Source organism: Emys orbicularis, chromosome 1 (genome assembly GCF_028017835.1).
Source record: "Emys orbicularis isolate rEmyOrb1 chromosome 1, rEmyOrb1.hap1, whole genome shotgun sequence".
NCBI lineage: Eukaryota > Metazoa > Chordata > Testudines > Emydidae > Emys > Emys orbicularis.
Genome location: NC_088683.1, coordinates 327,554,078 through 327,569,973, shown reverse-complemented (window position 1 = coordinate 327,569,973; position 15,896 = coordinate 327,554,078). Strand labels below are relative to the sequence as shown.

Genomic DNA, 15,896 nt, shown 5'->3' with positions numbered 1-15,896 from the left:
TTCAATGCACTATATTGATACCTTAAATCTTCTTTGCCATATCTCATTTCGGTTTTTATTTGTTACTAACTTTACCTAAAACAGCATTCAAATTTATTCTTCTGGGAAACCTGTAAATATACCCCAATAAAATAAGTGTGTAACATTACAAGAAAACCCTGACATCTGCAATATCTAGGGATTTTTCTAGTCTACTAGTGTATTATGTGTTTGTATGGAACTGCATTATCTAATGTATAACCAGATCCTACTTCCACTTAAGTCAAGGGCAAGACTTTTATGATTGATTTTAGTGGGATCAGAATCATGCCTTTGAAACTAAAGCCCCTGGGATGTTAATCATGTCTTTCTGTTTATTTTGAGTAGCACAGAAGACACTGACAGCAATTAATGAACAATTATTTATTGCACTGATTCTTCTGCCATAAGCACATTTGTACTGTAACCCTGATCTCTTGCAATGTAACAGACAAGGAGGGTTTATGAGGAACTATTTTGTTTGACTAATTACACTGGTCTACAATTTTTGAGAAGTCGTCTGCTTCAGAGATAAAATGTGCTATTTATTATGTATTTTGATGTGCTGAATTCAAATATGACAATTAAAACAACTGATTGGCTACTGTTTCTAAGATATTTAAGTTTTTACATTTTATGTCTATGTATATTGTGTAGATAGTAGAGTTTTAATCATAAATTGTAAACCTAGGTCTTTTCATGTGTTTATGGTTGCTTTACATGATAATATTTCACCTGTCCTGTTTATGTAACACTTTAAAAATCAGCAAAAGGGTTATATAAATAAAATTTATTATGAAACAAAAGGCAAAAAACTATTCTGTACATAGTTTAGTCCTATTCAGTGTCTACTCGGCGCTTCTTGGCTTGTCTCTTGTATTCATTAAATGGAGCATCTCTTGTCACTGTCCAGCAATAGTCTGCAAGCATTGATGGGCTCCATTTGCCCTGATAGCGTTTCTCCATTGTTGCAATGTCCTGGTGAAATCGCTCACCGTGCTCGTTGCTCACTGCTCTGCAGTTCGGTGGAAAAAAATCTAGATGAGAGTGCAAAAAATGTATCTTTAGTGACATGTTGCAACCAAGGCTTTTGTATGCCTTGAGGAGGTTTTCCACCAACAACCTGTAGTTGTCTGCCTTGTTGTTTCTGAGAAAATTTATTGCCACTAACTGGAAGGCTTTCCATGCCGTCTTTTCCTTGCCACGCAGTGCATGGTCAAATGCATCATCTCAAAGAAGTTCACGAATCTGAGGACCAACAAAGACACCTTCCTTTATCTTAGCTTCACTTAATCTTGGAAATTTTCCACGGAGGTACTTGAAAGCTGCTTGTGTTTTGTCAACGGCCTTGACAAAGTTCTTCATCAGACCCAGCTTGATGTGTAAGGGTGGTAACAAAATCTTCCTTGATTCAACAAGTGGTGGATGCTGAACACTTTTCCTCCCAGGCTCCAATGACTGTCGGAGTGGCCAGTCTTTCTTGATGTAGTGGGAATCTCTTGCACGACTATCCCATTCGCAGAGAAAACAGCAGTACTTTGTGTATCCAGTCTGCAGACCAAGCAAGAGAGCAACAACCTTCAAATCGCCACAAAGCTGCCACTGATGTTGGTCATAGTTTATGCACCTCAAAAGTTGTTTCATGTTGTCATAGGTTTCCTTCATATGGACTGCATGACCAACTGGAATTGATGGCAAAACATTGCCATTATGCAGTAAAACAGCTTTAAGACTCGTCTTCGATGAATCAATGAACAGTCTCCACTCATCTGGATCGTGAACGATGTTGAGGGCTGCCATCACACCACTGATGTTGTTGCAGGCTACAAGATCACCTTCCATGAAGAAGAATGGGACAAGATCCTTTTGACGGTCACAGAACATGGAAACCCTAACATCACCTGCCAGGAGATTCCACTGCTGTAGTCTGGAGCCCAACAGCTCTGCCTTACTCTTGGGTAGTTCCAAATCCCTGACAAGGTCATTCAGTTCACCTTGTGTTATGAGGTGTGGTTCAGAGGAGGAGGATGGGAGAAAATGTGGGTCCTGTGACATTGATGGTTCAGGACCAGAAGTTTCATCCTCTTCCTCTTCCTCGTCTGACTCAAGTGAGAATGATTCTGGTGCAACAGCTGATGGAATGTTTGGATAATGCACAGTCCACTTTTTCTTCTTTGACACACCTTTCCCAACTGGAGGCACCATGCAGAAGTAACAATTGCTGGTATGATCTGTTGGCTCTCTCCAAATCAGTAGCACTGCAAAAGGCATAGATTTCCCTTTCCTGTTCAACCACTGGCGAAGATTTGTTGCACAAGTGTTGCAGCATATGTGTGGGGCCCACCTCTTGTCCTGATCTCCAATTTTGCAGCCAAAATAAAGGTGATAGGCTTTCTTAACCATAGTGGTTATACTGCGCTTTTGTGATGCAAAAGTCACTTCACCACAAACATAGCAGAAGTTATCTGCACTGTTCACACATATACGAGGCATCTCTGCTCACTTTGGCTAAACAGAAATGTGTCCCTTTGCAAAATCAAACACTGACAAATAAGAGAGCACGACACTGTATGATTTCTAGAGCTGATATAGGGCAATTTGTTCAGCAGAGTGATGTAAGCTTTGTTATGATTGCATCATCCATGACTTCTAGGAATAACATGATGCAATTCATATCATGTATGACGCAATACCAGCTTCAGATTGCATCATTCATTGTTTTGCCTAAAAAGCAAGTACTGTCCAAACCCAGTCATAGATTTATTCATAGATCCAGTCAAAGATGTATTTTAGTCATTTCTGGTTTAAATTGAGATCCCTTCCCTTTATAACTCACTTATCCTCCGCCATTCACAAGTCAAGGGTCATATATACTGACCCAATAGCATATCTTGAAAACTAGAGCCAATCAACAATTTTAAGCATCATTTTCGTTCTCAGTGACCCAGAATTAGTAAAGTTTGACTACATTTATTTCAGAAGCATTTTGGCTGTAGAGCAGTGTTACACTCCCCTTTTTCCTGGACCTCTATCTTAACTCTTTGCTGAAGCACAGGCCAGAGTTCTGTCTGTCTCAGTCATTTCGGGCGGGGGAGGGGGGAGAAATATTACATAGAATAAACCTCAGAGATATGGCTCATCAAACCCTGAATATAGGTGTTGGTAACAGCTGCAAATCATCCTCAGAGAGAGCATACCATATAATTTATTAGTGAACAAAAATGTAATACATACACAAATATTTGCAAACATTATTTGGAATACTTTTCAATAACTTCCTAAACAAAACTATTAAGCAGTAAACTTACTGGTGTTCTGAGGTGTGGCCCCTTTAGGAACAGATGTTTAGGGAGATGATCATCAGACCCATGTAGGAATGGGGCCAGGAGACCAAATCATATGACGGGCTGCTGGGAGATGTAAATGAATGCTCTCAGTTCAGTCAGGAGAGAGCCTGGAAACAGGAGAGACCTATAGTGAGAGTCTCCTGTAGTAAAGCCTAAGTTTTGGTACACTAGGAGCTATAGAGACCTGCAGGTGGCTATGGGAAAAGGAAACACACCCGATTTAGATATTAGGTGAACTGTTTTGATTTGAGAGACAATAAACCTATGCTAAAGAAAAGGACTGAAATACTGCCACTGGTGAGGACTTTATTGACATACTGGCCAGTGAGTGGGGATCACTGGCTTACAGTGTATCTTTATACAGACTTCTCCACTTTGTTGCTCTTACATATTTTTCAGTGCAAGGTTTCAACAGAATATATACCTATTTTTACCTTAGTGCACTCATACACATTCCCCTCTAATATTGTCACAGAGCTGATTTCTCAGTCTCTGTAATGTGGCCTCAAAATGAGTGTGTCACCTGGATTCTCCAGAAACTGTGGAGGATGGCAGCCTCTCAGTTCTCCTCCAAGCACTTCAGAATCTCCTCAGCAAAACCATGAGGGTTTGTCTACTCTGCAGTGAGAGGGTCTGATTCAGTTTGGGTAGACATACCTGAGCTAGCTCTAATCTATCTAGCTCGGGTACTGGTAGCAGTGAAGACTCCACAACACAGATTTCAGCATGGGTTGTGCAAGCCTGCCCACAACCCTGGGTAATTACTTGGGGAGCTAGCCTGTGCTAAAGCCTGTGCTCCCATGGCTTCATTGCTCTGGTACTTGAGCTAGCTAGATTAAAACTAGGTTGGGTATGTCTATATGAGCTGCAGTCTCGCTGTAACTGCAATATAAATATTCCCTCAGAAGATCCTTGAAGCCAGTAGCAAATCCCAGTGCTTGAACTAATAGTTGATTGTCTCCTTTGTTTCTAGCAAGACAGAGAATCTGTAGCTCGTATCCAAAGTGATACAGGTATTGGGACCCCGCCCACACATAGCAGACACATCTTTGTCCAGTGTCAATCAGCCACTGAGTCCAGAGCCTCCAGTTCCTGTATTTATAACCTTTTCCTCCAGATCTCTGATTGGCTCAGAGCTCTCAAACGGTGAATGTATGGAATCTGCTAGACTGCTTGCCTTTAATGTCTACTTTCTGTTGTAACCCATATGGCTAGCTTAGTCTTTATTATATTCAGCTGTAATGCAAGGAACCTACTGGCCTATATCCTGTAAGACATTAGCTTAAGCAAGTTAGCATAAGTATAGTAGGCCTGCAACCTTTGGCATAGATAAATGGCCTAATGGTTACCCTCAGATTTTGGGAACTAGGAATAGTTTGCTCAATGGCAGGAGCTGAAAACTAATGGTAAATTGCAACTGCAGGAACATGGAAGTAATAACTGCAGAGCTGCTTAAGCAAGAAGTGATGGGTATGATAATGAGTTAAATACCATTAATATGTATTAATATGTTAATCTATAGGATAAGTGTACCCCATTATTATGTGGGTGAGGAAATTAGATTTGGGCATGGAATGCTGGGCTTTAACATGAATATTCATGATGGTGTTCAGGCCCTATAATAGGGTAAACCATCATGGAGAGAGAGAGAGAGAGAGCTATTTCCATCACTTTTAGCTTTCCACCATTTGACCCTTCAGCTCTATTGTTATCATAGAATCATAGAATATCAGGGTTCCTTCAGCTCTATTGTTATCATAGAATCATAGAATATCAGGGTTGGAAGGGACCTCAGGAGGTCATCTGGTCCAACCCCCTGCTCAAAGCAGGACCAATCCCCAAACAGATTTTTACCCCAGTTCCCTAAATGGCCCCCTCAAGGATTGGGCTCACAATGCTGGGTTTAGCAGGCCAATGCTCAAACCACTGAGCTATCCCTCCCACCACCATCAATCTTGGGTACTGAGGAACCTGGACCAACGGACTCATTTGGCTGAGAACTGAGATGAAAGGAATAACAGAGAATGAGGAAGGACCTAAGAGATGGGGGGAAAGGGGGGAAATGACTGAAGGAGTTGGCAAAGAGAGAAGGAAATGTGAATCCTGAGAGATGCTGAGAGCTGGAGTGTTTACAGAGAGACCGAAGAGAAAAGAAGACCTGGAAATTAAAAATAAGAATTAAAAATGAAAGAAAATCACAAAGCCTCTCCCCCTGTTGTGTGTGAAGCAGTGTCACATTCCAAATAAAATATACCAACAACAGAGCAAATACTCAAGCATAGGATCTTAAAGTTTTGTTCTATGTGAGTATTAGTATATGCAAAAATAAATTGTTCACATGTTCTTGGAAAGTAAGCACAAAAGATGTGTAAACATGGGCAATACATATTCACTTTTGAATTTAGTTGATTTTTTTCTTCCTACCCAGGCATCTTCCTGTTCTTGCTGATGAAGTATCTCAAGATCCAAAAATCAATTACACTAACAACTTTCTTTCTTGCATCACATTTTTTCTTTTTTCCTCAAAAGACATTATTAATAAAAGGTATTGGGATGTCTGGTTATAAAAATATCTCATGTCCTAAGACGAATTGTCTGGAAGTCAGTGAAGAATTTTGAAGTGCTAACCAAACTGTTAAGTCCTATAGTGCAGTTATCTTCATTAATAGCATAGTCAGAAAAAAATATATAATTCTATAATGATCCAACTTAACAAATGAAAAGGAAATAAAAATTACAGTAAGAATAAAGCACACATTACTCTTTCATCTTCTCCACAGACTGGGATGGGACATTTACATGTTACAAAAGAAGGACTTCGACTGGAAGGAGAGTCAGAATTCTTATTCCCTTTGTATGCCAAAGAAATTCACTCTAGAGTGGTAAGTAGATATCGAAAAGCCATGCTAAAAGAGAATTAATGTATAGAAATCCATTAAGAAAATCAATAATATATATAAAATGTGTGCATGTATAGAATATTATGGTATGTGTGGATATATATTAATATAGTATGGTGTAACATGGCAAAAGATTTTATCAGCGTGAATTTGAAATTCGTGCTCAGATGCTATGGCAATACTAAGATACTGTGGTGACATTCACCAACATGAAATACTTAGGCATATTGCTCTTGAGTGGTAAAGCCATGCGTGAGTTATGCAGGTCATTCCAGCTGAATGATGTTAAAACTTTAGGAATATTTTAGAGAGTTTTAAGATTTTTTTATTGAGTCTATTTTTGTATCTCTTCCCTGTAAAGCCAGATATCTTGGTAACCATGAGTTCGACTGTTAAGGGTTTACGAGGAGTCTTAAATATCTCTAAAAATGACCAGAAATAGGTTTTGTATATCTCAATTAAAGTTCCATTCTTGGGAATGTCCCAGGGTGAAGGTAAGTTCTGGATCTGATTGAGGATCTGGGAATCTCCCTTTCCAATGATACAAAGCTCCCATTTCTATATCTGTAAGACACAAGATAACAGAAATTAAATTTGTGAAATATTTATGCATAAAAAAGCTGTAACTCTGTAAGGACTATACTTTGCCTACCTGGGCTTCAGACAGGTATGATTTATTTATTTATTTATAGTTGGTGGGGAAGGAGGGGAAATTACATACTTCAAAAAGAGACAGGAAACATTTCTCAAACAGTTTGAATTTTTTTAAAAAAAAAAGAGAGGCAGGTGTTTGAAACTGCTCCAACATCTGGAGGTGTGTGAAGGAGTCCTATTAGCATCTTTCCATTTGTTTGAATGAAGAAGGAGTGGTTCTGAACAGGTCTTAAATTATCCAGGCATTAATTTGTTGTGGAGCAGTGTTTGTTACCTGCAAACTAAATAAAATCTTCTTCAGGGCCAGATTCTGCCACCCTAAGTCATACTGAGTAGCCAGGGCCGGCTCTAACTTTTTTGCTGCCCCAAGCAGCAAAAAAAAGCGCCGCCCCCCGAGCTCCCCCCCCCCCCCGCCGAGCGCCGCGCCGCCGGAACCCCCCCCCCGAGCGCCGCGCACCGCGCCGCCCCCCCGACGCGCACCGCGCCGCCGGAGCCCGCCCCCCCCGCCGATCGCCGCCGGAACCCCCCCCCGAGCGCCGAGCCGCCGGAGCGCCCCCCCCCACGGAATGCCGCGCCGCGCCGCACTGCCCCCCGCCACCCCAAGATTGGCTGCCCCTTACCAGGTGCCGCCCCAAGCATGTGCTTGGTTGCCTGGTGCCTGGAGCCGGCCCTGTGAGTAGCTCTAAGCCATCTTTCATTTTGAGTCACATACAGATTCCAGCAAGTTTGAGTTGCTGAGAGAGAGCCCAAACTTCTCCAATGTTCATTTAAGCTTTATTTTATCTTTTTGTGCAACAAATCTTTCCAATAGCATGAACAGCGTCTTATTAGATAGTGAAACTGCATTACTAAATCTGTATTCCCTCTTTGTTTCATATGTTCTGTTTTCTGCCTTGCAGTCAAGGGAACATGATTTATGTGTTTAAACGTGAATCCTCTCAGAGATATTCTTCTTTGAGTAGTGTCCCTATGGGTGCTCCACTGTAGGTGTGCTTGTGTCCCTGCGCTGCTGATTGGAGAACTTTGGTAGCAGTGTCCGTTGGGCTGTCTCGCCTCATGCTGCGCCACAAGGCTAGTCAGTGCACACTGGCTAACCCCTCTCAGTTCTTTCTCAACCACCCCTGGCTAGAGATGGAGCCATTAGCAATCCATTAAGACTATTGTTCTCTTGATTTACATACTTATAGTTAGTTAGCCTCCTAGTTAGTCCACTTTGGTACTGCCAGAGACAGCTCGCCTGGCACCTAAGAGACAAGGGTGCACAAGGTCTCCATTCCCCCGTCCCCAGCACTGCCACCAACGTTGGGATGATCAGTACGGGCAGAATCCCACCATTCGAGAGACCTTTGCATGCTGGATCCTCACCTTTTGGTACCAAGACCTCTGCCCCGATCTTCTACCAAGCACGAGAAGTATCCCCACTGCCATGCCATGCCCCTTCACTCTCTAGAAAGGGTTCAGAGAGTGAGCCAGAGGAGGTAGTGTCACACAGGGCCAGCTTTAGTAAGTGCGGGGCCTGATTTGACTACCCGGTGGCGGTCCGGGTCTTCGGCGGCACGTCATCCACTCGCTCCAGGTCTTCCGTGGCACTGAAGGACCCGCCGCCGATGTGCCGCCGAAGACCTGGACCGCCGCTGGGTGAGTAAAAAAATGAAAAAGGCGCCTAAGTTAGGCGCTCTTCTTTAGGGCACAGGGCTACCAGGATCAAAAACTCCTTAGACTGGTGGAAGGACCCAGCCAACGTTTGCAAAGGGATCCCCTTCTCGCAGACATCACGGTCGTTGCTCCTCACCACCAACACATCACTCATAGGTCTAAACAGCCTCACGATGCAAGGCAAGTGGTCATCTGCGGAGATATCCCTTCACATCAATCTTCTCGGACTGAGAGTAGTCAGGAATGCCTGCATCCATTTCCTTCCACTCATCACAGAATCACACACAAAGATCCTAATAGACAACATAGGCTGTATGTACTACATCAATCGGCAGCGGGGAGCCAGGACGCCCTCCCTATGCACGGAGGCGATGAGGTTATGGAATTGGTGCATCTCCCACAATCTTACACTGTCTGCAGCTTACCTCCCAGGCACACAAAACTCGATAGCAGAAAATCTCAGTTACAAAGTCCCACACGACTATGAGTGGGATATAGACCCAACAGTATTTCATGACCTATTCAGACAATGGGGAACATTATCCACAGACCTGTTCACCACTTACCATTCTACTGCTCTAGTGGAGGGATGAGACAGCACTCCCTGGACGATGTCTCCTCCTTCCATGGGACGAGGACCTTCTCTACGCCTTTCCTCTGTTTTCCCTACTGTTGAAGGTCCTGCTGAAAATGAAAAGGGATGGAGCCCATGTCATTCTGATTGCTTCTACTTTCAGAGACAGACCTGTCACAGCTCACGATATGCCTGCCGATCTCCCTCCCTCCCATTCCACATCTCCTCTCACAGAACAAATGACGTACCCTACATCCCAACTTGGAGATTCTCCACCTCAAGGCATGGCTCCTGCTTGGTTTCAACACCTAGAAAGCTCCTGTTCAAGGGAGGCGCAGGAGGTTCTATTACACAGTAGAAAATCCTTGTCTCGATGTAATTACCTGCAGAAATGGCCCAGCAAATCTCCCCAACCTCCACAACTCTTCCACGTATTCTAGACTATGCTTTGACTCTTAAAAAGTCAGGATTATCCCTAAGGATTATTTTAGGGTCCATCTAGCAGCTATAACAACTTTTCAACAACCTTTTTCTCAGTGCTGTCACACCCAACCACTAAAAAGTTCCCCAAGGGTATAATAAAGTTCTTCCTTCAACCTCGACTTCCTACTCCCATGTGGGATCTCAACCTAGTAACTGAAAAGGCTGACAAGGCTTCCCTTTGAACCCCATGCCACCTGTTTGCTGACATACCTATCCATGAAAACAGCCTTCCTGGTAGCGATTACCTCAGCCAAGAGAATAGGAGAGAGAGCAGTTCTGATGGCGCCTCCCCCCTACACAGTATTTTTTATGGACAAGGTTACTCTCAGGCTTCATTCAAAATTCATCCCTAAGGTAACCTCTCCATTTCACATGAATGAATTGATTCACCTTCCAATCTTCTACCCCAAGCATCACCAAGACAACACAGAGGCTACACTACATATCTTAGATGTCAGGAGAGCCCCGGGCATTCTACCTTAATAGGACGAGGGCCTTTAGGAGCTCCCCTAGACTTTTCCTCTCCATTGTGGAAAGATCCAAGGGCTCAGCAATATCAGCCCAAAGGCACTTTAAGGGCTGGTCTACACATAATTAGCTCAACATAAGGCAGCTTATGTCAGTGTCTACACTACAGCCTTCCTCCCACTCATGTAAGTTCCCTACTAAACCGACATAACTCCACCTCCACGAGAGGCATAAGGCTTATGTCAGTGTAGTTAGGGCGATGCAGTGTCTGTAAGTCAGCCTATATTAAATCAACTTAGGTTTGTAGTGTAGACATACCCTTAGTGGATCTCAAATTGCATAAGACAGTGTTATCAAATTCACAACATGACCCTTCCAGGCCCTATTCATACACATTCCACAAGGTTGATCTCCTCACCTGTCATTTTCTTCAAGAATGTCCCTATCTCAGAGGTCTGTAGAGCGGCAACGTGGACGTCAGTCCACACTTTCGCAGAACATTATGCGAACACTGGGGACTCCACCTCCAATGCCATATTTGGCTCCCCAGTGCTGTCATCTGAAACTGACCCAACTGCCCTCCAGAAAGGATACTGTTTCGGAGTTACCTACAGTGGAGCACCCATAGGGACACTACTCGAAGAAGAAGACGTTACTCACCTTGTGTAGTAACAATGGTTCTTCAAGATGTGTCCCCCTGTGGGTGCTCCACAACCCACCCTCCTTCCCTCTACTTCAGAGTTCTTGTCAATGACTCTCTAGTAGAGAAGGAACTGAGGGGCATTAGTCTGCACACGCTGACTAGCCTGGTGGCGCAGCACCAGGAGAGACAGCGCATGAGCGTACCTAACAGACACTGCTACCGAAGTTCTCCGATCAGCAGCACAGGGACACAAGCACACCTACAGTGGAGCACCCATAGGTGCTCGAAGAACCATCATTACTACACAAGGTGAGTAACTTCTTCTTCTTTGAGGCTTATTAACTAATATAACGCATAGCTGCTCTGAAATCAGCATAGTTGGATGCTGAAGGAGTCCCTCAGACTAGGGGAATCCTTATTCAATGTTGAGCCACCATTGGAGCTCCTCCACCATACATCTCTTAACTGTCTACGGGTCTGAAGAGAGAGGTGTGGCTGTGGCTAATTTATGCTCAGTTGTTGAGGGATTCTATTGTCATCATTGGTTGATGGCATAAATTAGAGGCCTTAGATTGCTGGATACAAGTCACTGTCTCTTTCTGCTCTTCTGAGCTGACAGTCATTCAGCATTTGGGGGGCTTTTTAAATTATTTTTTAACACTTTTGAGAAAGAATTGCCCATGACTTCATCTCTTTGGGTATCATTTCAGTATGTATTCTCATAAAATTGTTTATTTGTTATGATTTCAGTTCCTAACTTTGCCTCTTGGGGAACTGGGCCATTCCTAGCCATCACAGCAGCTTTCTCACTTGCCTTAATAGTCTTTTTTCTTGGAGTCTCAGCTTTTCTCCTCTAATGAGGTCTACAAAGTGCTAAGAAAATACATAGCAGAAAATGCACTTGCTATGCATCTCCTCTGGAGTCAGTTATTAGTTTATGCCTTAATTTCGAGTCCAGTGCAGAGACCTAGATGAAACCTTTGTCTCTTAGCTAGTACATATTCAGCAACACAGGATGAATCCTTAGAAATATGTTACTAACTTTTAAGTAGTCACCAATATGTGAATGGTAACTAAAGATCCAGAATATAGTTTATCACACTGGACCAGATTGTATTACCAGATTGATCACTGGTTTATTTTATTAAATCAAGCAGCAGCAATTAGAAAAGTGCATTTGAGATGCCCAGATTTGTGTCTGATTTTTTACCAATATATAAACATAATAGATTTAGCTCACAGTCTCTCTTGATCTTTGTTCCCCACCTTAAATATAACTCCTTGTCCTTGGATATTCAGGCTAAACCATTGCATACTGTTCTTCCTAAGGCTCAGAGGCTGGCACACTCATCTTTTTCTGCCCTTCCTGTCTTTTCATAAGAGTTATTGGTTCTGTTTCTGTTTCTCTACGCTCTAATTTTTTAAGATAATTTACTAATCTGAAATAATTCTTTTTACTCATTTGGCAACTTGTTTTGAGATATCCTATCTTCCTGGTTTTCATATTTACAAGATTCTTGGTTTTTTTAAATAAATCTGGACAGCAGAGGGCACTGAGACTGAGGTGGATGCAGGTTGCTTGAGCTCTGAAGTGGCCCTTGGGGAATCTTCAAATGTTGCCCCCTACAATTCACTATACAATCCCAAGAAATATTGCATGCTACTGTTGAAAACCCCAAGATGCCTTCTAGTTCTGCATCTTCTTCTCTGAATCCAAAAACACCAAAAACAGAGGAGATCTGTCTCCCCTACTTCTACAAGTAAAATGGTGCCTCAGCCTGATGAAATGCAGCTGATATCCGTACAATAGGTTGCCACAGATACTGATGAAATTAAATCTACAGTTTCCACCCTTCAGACCACCGTGACTTAGACTGAGTGCACTACAAGTTCTATCCAGATGGATTAGTGAAGCAGAGCACAACATTTCTGAAGTGGAAGATGATTTCAAAGAGAACAAATTATAGGTTATGAAGAACTGTAATGATATCAGATCTATTAAAACCAAGCTAATTGATCTAGAAAGCCACTCAAGATGATGGAATATCAGGACTGTGGGTGTCCCTGAGTGCATAGAGAAGGGTAAATCCTCTGAATTTGACCCTAAACTGCTAACTAAGTTGATGTATCTGCTTGTAGATCTTTGTTGTAATATAGAATGGGCACACTGGGACCTTGCCCTCAAGTCAGTTCCAAGAGATGAGACTAGAGCATTGATTGTGAAGTTCCTGAAGTTTGCGACCAAGGACCTTATCAAATCCAGAGAAAAAAGGATTATGCTATGGGGAGAACCAGCAATTAAAATACTGTTCTTTCAAGATTATGCCCGTGATGTGGTTACCATAAGGGCAGATTGTAACTAAGTGAAACAATTGGCTAGGGAGATGAACTTGAAGTATTTTATTAAATACCCGGCAACGCTCCATATTAAAAATAGTAAGAAGATAGTACCATTCGGTTCCTGTTAAGAGACAGAAAAATACCTGAAAAATCTTCAAACTCCTGCCTTGCAAGAGGAGACTGAGTGATTTTCGGACTGTGCTCTAGTGGTGGGGGTCTAGACTGTGTTTGTGGGGATGCATGGGGTGTGGCATGGAGCCTGCCCCCTGGTCCATCTGTGTCCCCCCCCCAACCCCCGCCACCACCGTTGCCCCCTCCACTACCCCCACAGGCCATTTACCATCTGCCTCCGCTCCTGCCTCTGGGACTCTGCTGCTCTCCAGGCCTGCCACGCCCTATTGCCATCGTTTAGGCCTGCAGCAGCAGGCAGCCCGCACGTTGACTTTTGGTGCAAGCTCTCCGGACTGACCCCTTCCCCTTTGCAACAGGCCCCCCAGCTTTGTCCCTTGCTGCCTACCCCATTTGCCCCCTGTAGTCTTTTGCCCCTCCCCAGCTTCAGTTTGTTTGCCTGCCCTGCCCTTTCCCTCTGCAGCTTGGTTTGTTTGTCCCACCCCAGCCCTACAGTTAGCCCCTTGGTTCCTCTGCCCCATTCCCAGCCTGGTTGCTCCCCTTCCTTTGCGCCCCCTTTGCCCTGATTGACCCCTCCCTTCGTGTACCCATGCCCCCCCGTGCGCTTGTGCCCCCCAACCCATTTTGGTTAATCACTGTACCCCCTGATGTTATTGTGACCTTCCCTCCCCTAGTGCAGCTATAAAAAAAAAAAAAAAAAAAAAAGAGGAGACATCTATGGAATGATCCGACCAAATGGAATGTATGTATTGCTCTCTCACATCTGATATGGTTGTTCTAAAGAAGCTGATGGGCACTAGTTGTTATTGATATTAGTTCCTTTTTTTTCCGCTTTCTTTCATTGGGGTTGAAGGGCTAAAGGGTTATCATCAATTTACTTCCTACTGCCCTAACTCATGGGAAAGGACCATCAATGTAAAATCTATCATTTGATTAGTAATTATATATATAATCATTGCTTTATTAGATGGTGCTTCCTTAGGACTAGTATATGTAGTGTGACAAAGTTCCTCCTCTATCTTGGTGGGTCCTGCGCTTATTGGCGGATTTTCTTGCCTCAGAGATTCACCATGTGGGTTGGGGAACAGCCCAGAGACCTTCCCCTCTGGAAGAACCCACAGTCCAGGTCAATTGGGAGGTTTGGGGGGAACCCAGGCCCACCCTCTACTCTGGGTTCCAGCCCAGGGCCCTGTGGACTGCAGCTGTCTCTAGTGCCTCCTGTAACAGCTGCATGACAGCTACAACTCCCTGGGCTACTTCCCCATGGCCTCCTCCAAACACCTTCCTTATTCTCACCACAGGACCTTCCTCCTGGTGTCTGATAACGCTTGTCCTCAGTCCTCCAGCAGCACACCCTCTCACTCTCAGCTCCTTGCGCCTCTTGCTCCCAGCTCCTCACACTCGCACCACAAACTGAAGTGAGCTCCTTTTTAAAACCCAGGTGCCCTGATTAGCCTGACTTAATTGATTCTAGCAGCTTCTTCTTAATTGGCTCCAGGTGTCCTAATTAGCCTGCCTGCCTTAACTGGTTCTAGCAGGTTCCTGATTACTCTAGTGCAGCCCCTGCTCTGGTCACTCAGGGAACAGAAAACTACTCATCCAGTGACCAGTATATTTTCCCTCTACCAGACTCCTGTACCCCACTGGTCTGGGTCTGTCACAGTAGGTTTTATTGATAATGTGTGATTACTATAGTTGCAATCTTTGGGGCCTCTGGGGATCTCCATGTTTCACCTGATCTGGCCATGCACTCTGGGCGTCAAGTGTATATGCATATGTCATTTAGACCTTCAGGGTACGCACTCTCAACTAAAATGTGGCAATTACTTCAGTAAGAAAGATTTCCAAACTGCAAACTGTTAGTCGACCCCTGCTATATGGTTTGTTATAAGGATAAAATTTCTGTATTATTCCTCACACCTCATTCATCCAACACTGAGGAAACACTTCATGCTTCGTAGAGCTTTGGCATTCTACCTTGACAACAGTAATGCATTCAGAACTTCTAATAGGCTTTTCATAGCCTAGGCCAAGAGAATCAAATGCCAACCAGTGTCAACTCAATGTATATCACACTGGATCTCTGACTGTGTCAAGCAATGCTATGATCTTGTGAAAGTCTTTCCTCCAGTAAGAGTAATAGCTCACTCCATCAGGGCCCAGTCCACTTCATCAGCCTTTCTGATCAGTGTTCCCATAACAAATATATGTAAAGTGGCAATGTGGTCATCTGTACATACCTCTTTCAGACATTATGCCATCACTCAAGCCTCTTGTGACTATGCTAACTTTAGTAAATCCATGTTGCAGTCTCTCTTCAGATGATCCAAAGCCTCACCACCTGTAAGGGAACTGCTACAGAGTCACCTAAAATGGAATATATACATGTACAATTACTTGAAGAAGAAAAAAAACAACAGTTACTTACCTACAGTAACTGTTTGTTTGGTTTTTGTGGAGATGTGTTGTGCACATATAAATTCCACAATCCTTCCACCTGGCCTGTGACTTTGGTTAATATTTTCCACAAGCAGAACAGAGAGGAAGGTGACACACATGCCCCTTTTATGCTCTTGTTTGGGTGCATGAGGAGATCAGGGGCACATGCATTCCCTCATGGTACTTCTGGCAAAAGTCTCTGACTCAAGAACACTGGGCACACACACACCTAAGGTGGAATGTAT

At 43.5% G+C, this 15,896-nt stretch overlaps 1 protein-coding gene across 1 annotated transcript in view; it reads left to right on the top strand.

Annotated features, from left to right (window-relative positions):
• The window catches only part of SGCG (sarcoglycan gamma), a 126,973-nt gene that overhangs the window by 17,339 nt on the left and 93,738 nt on the right, over positions 1–15,896 (top strand). The window contains exon 2 of the mRNA XM_065420241.1: positions 6,146–6,247. Coding sequence (XP_065276313.1) covers positions 6,146–6,247 — 102 coding nt within the window. The remainder of the gene's footprint in view (positions 1–6,145; positions 6,248–15,896) is intronic.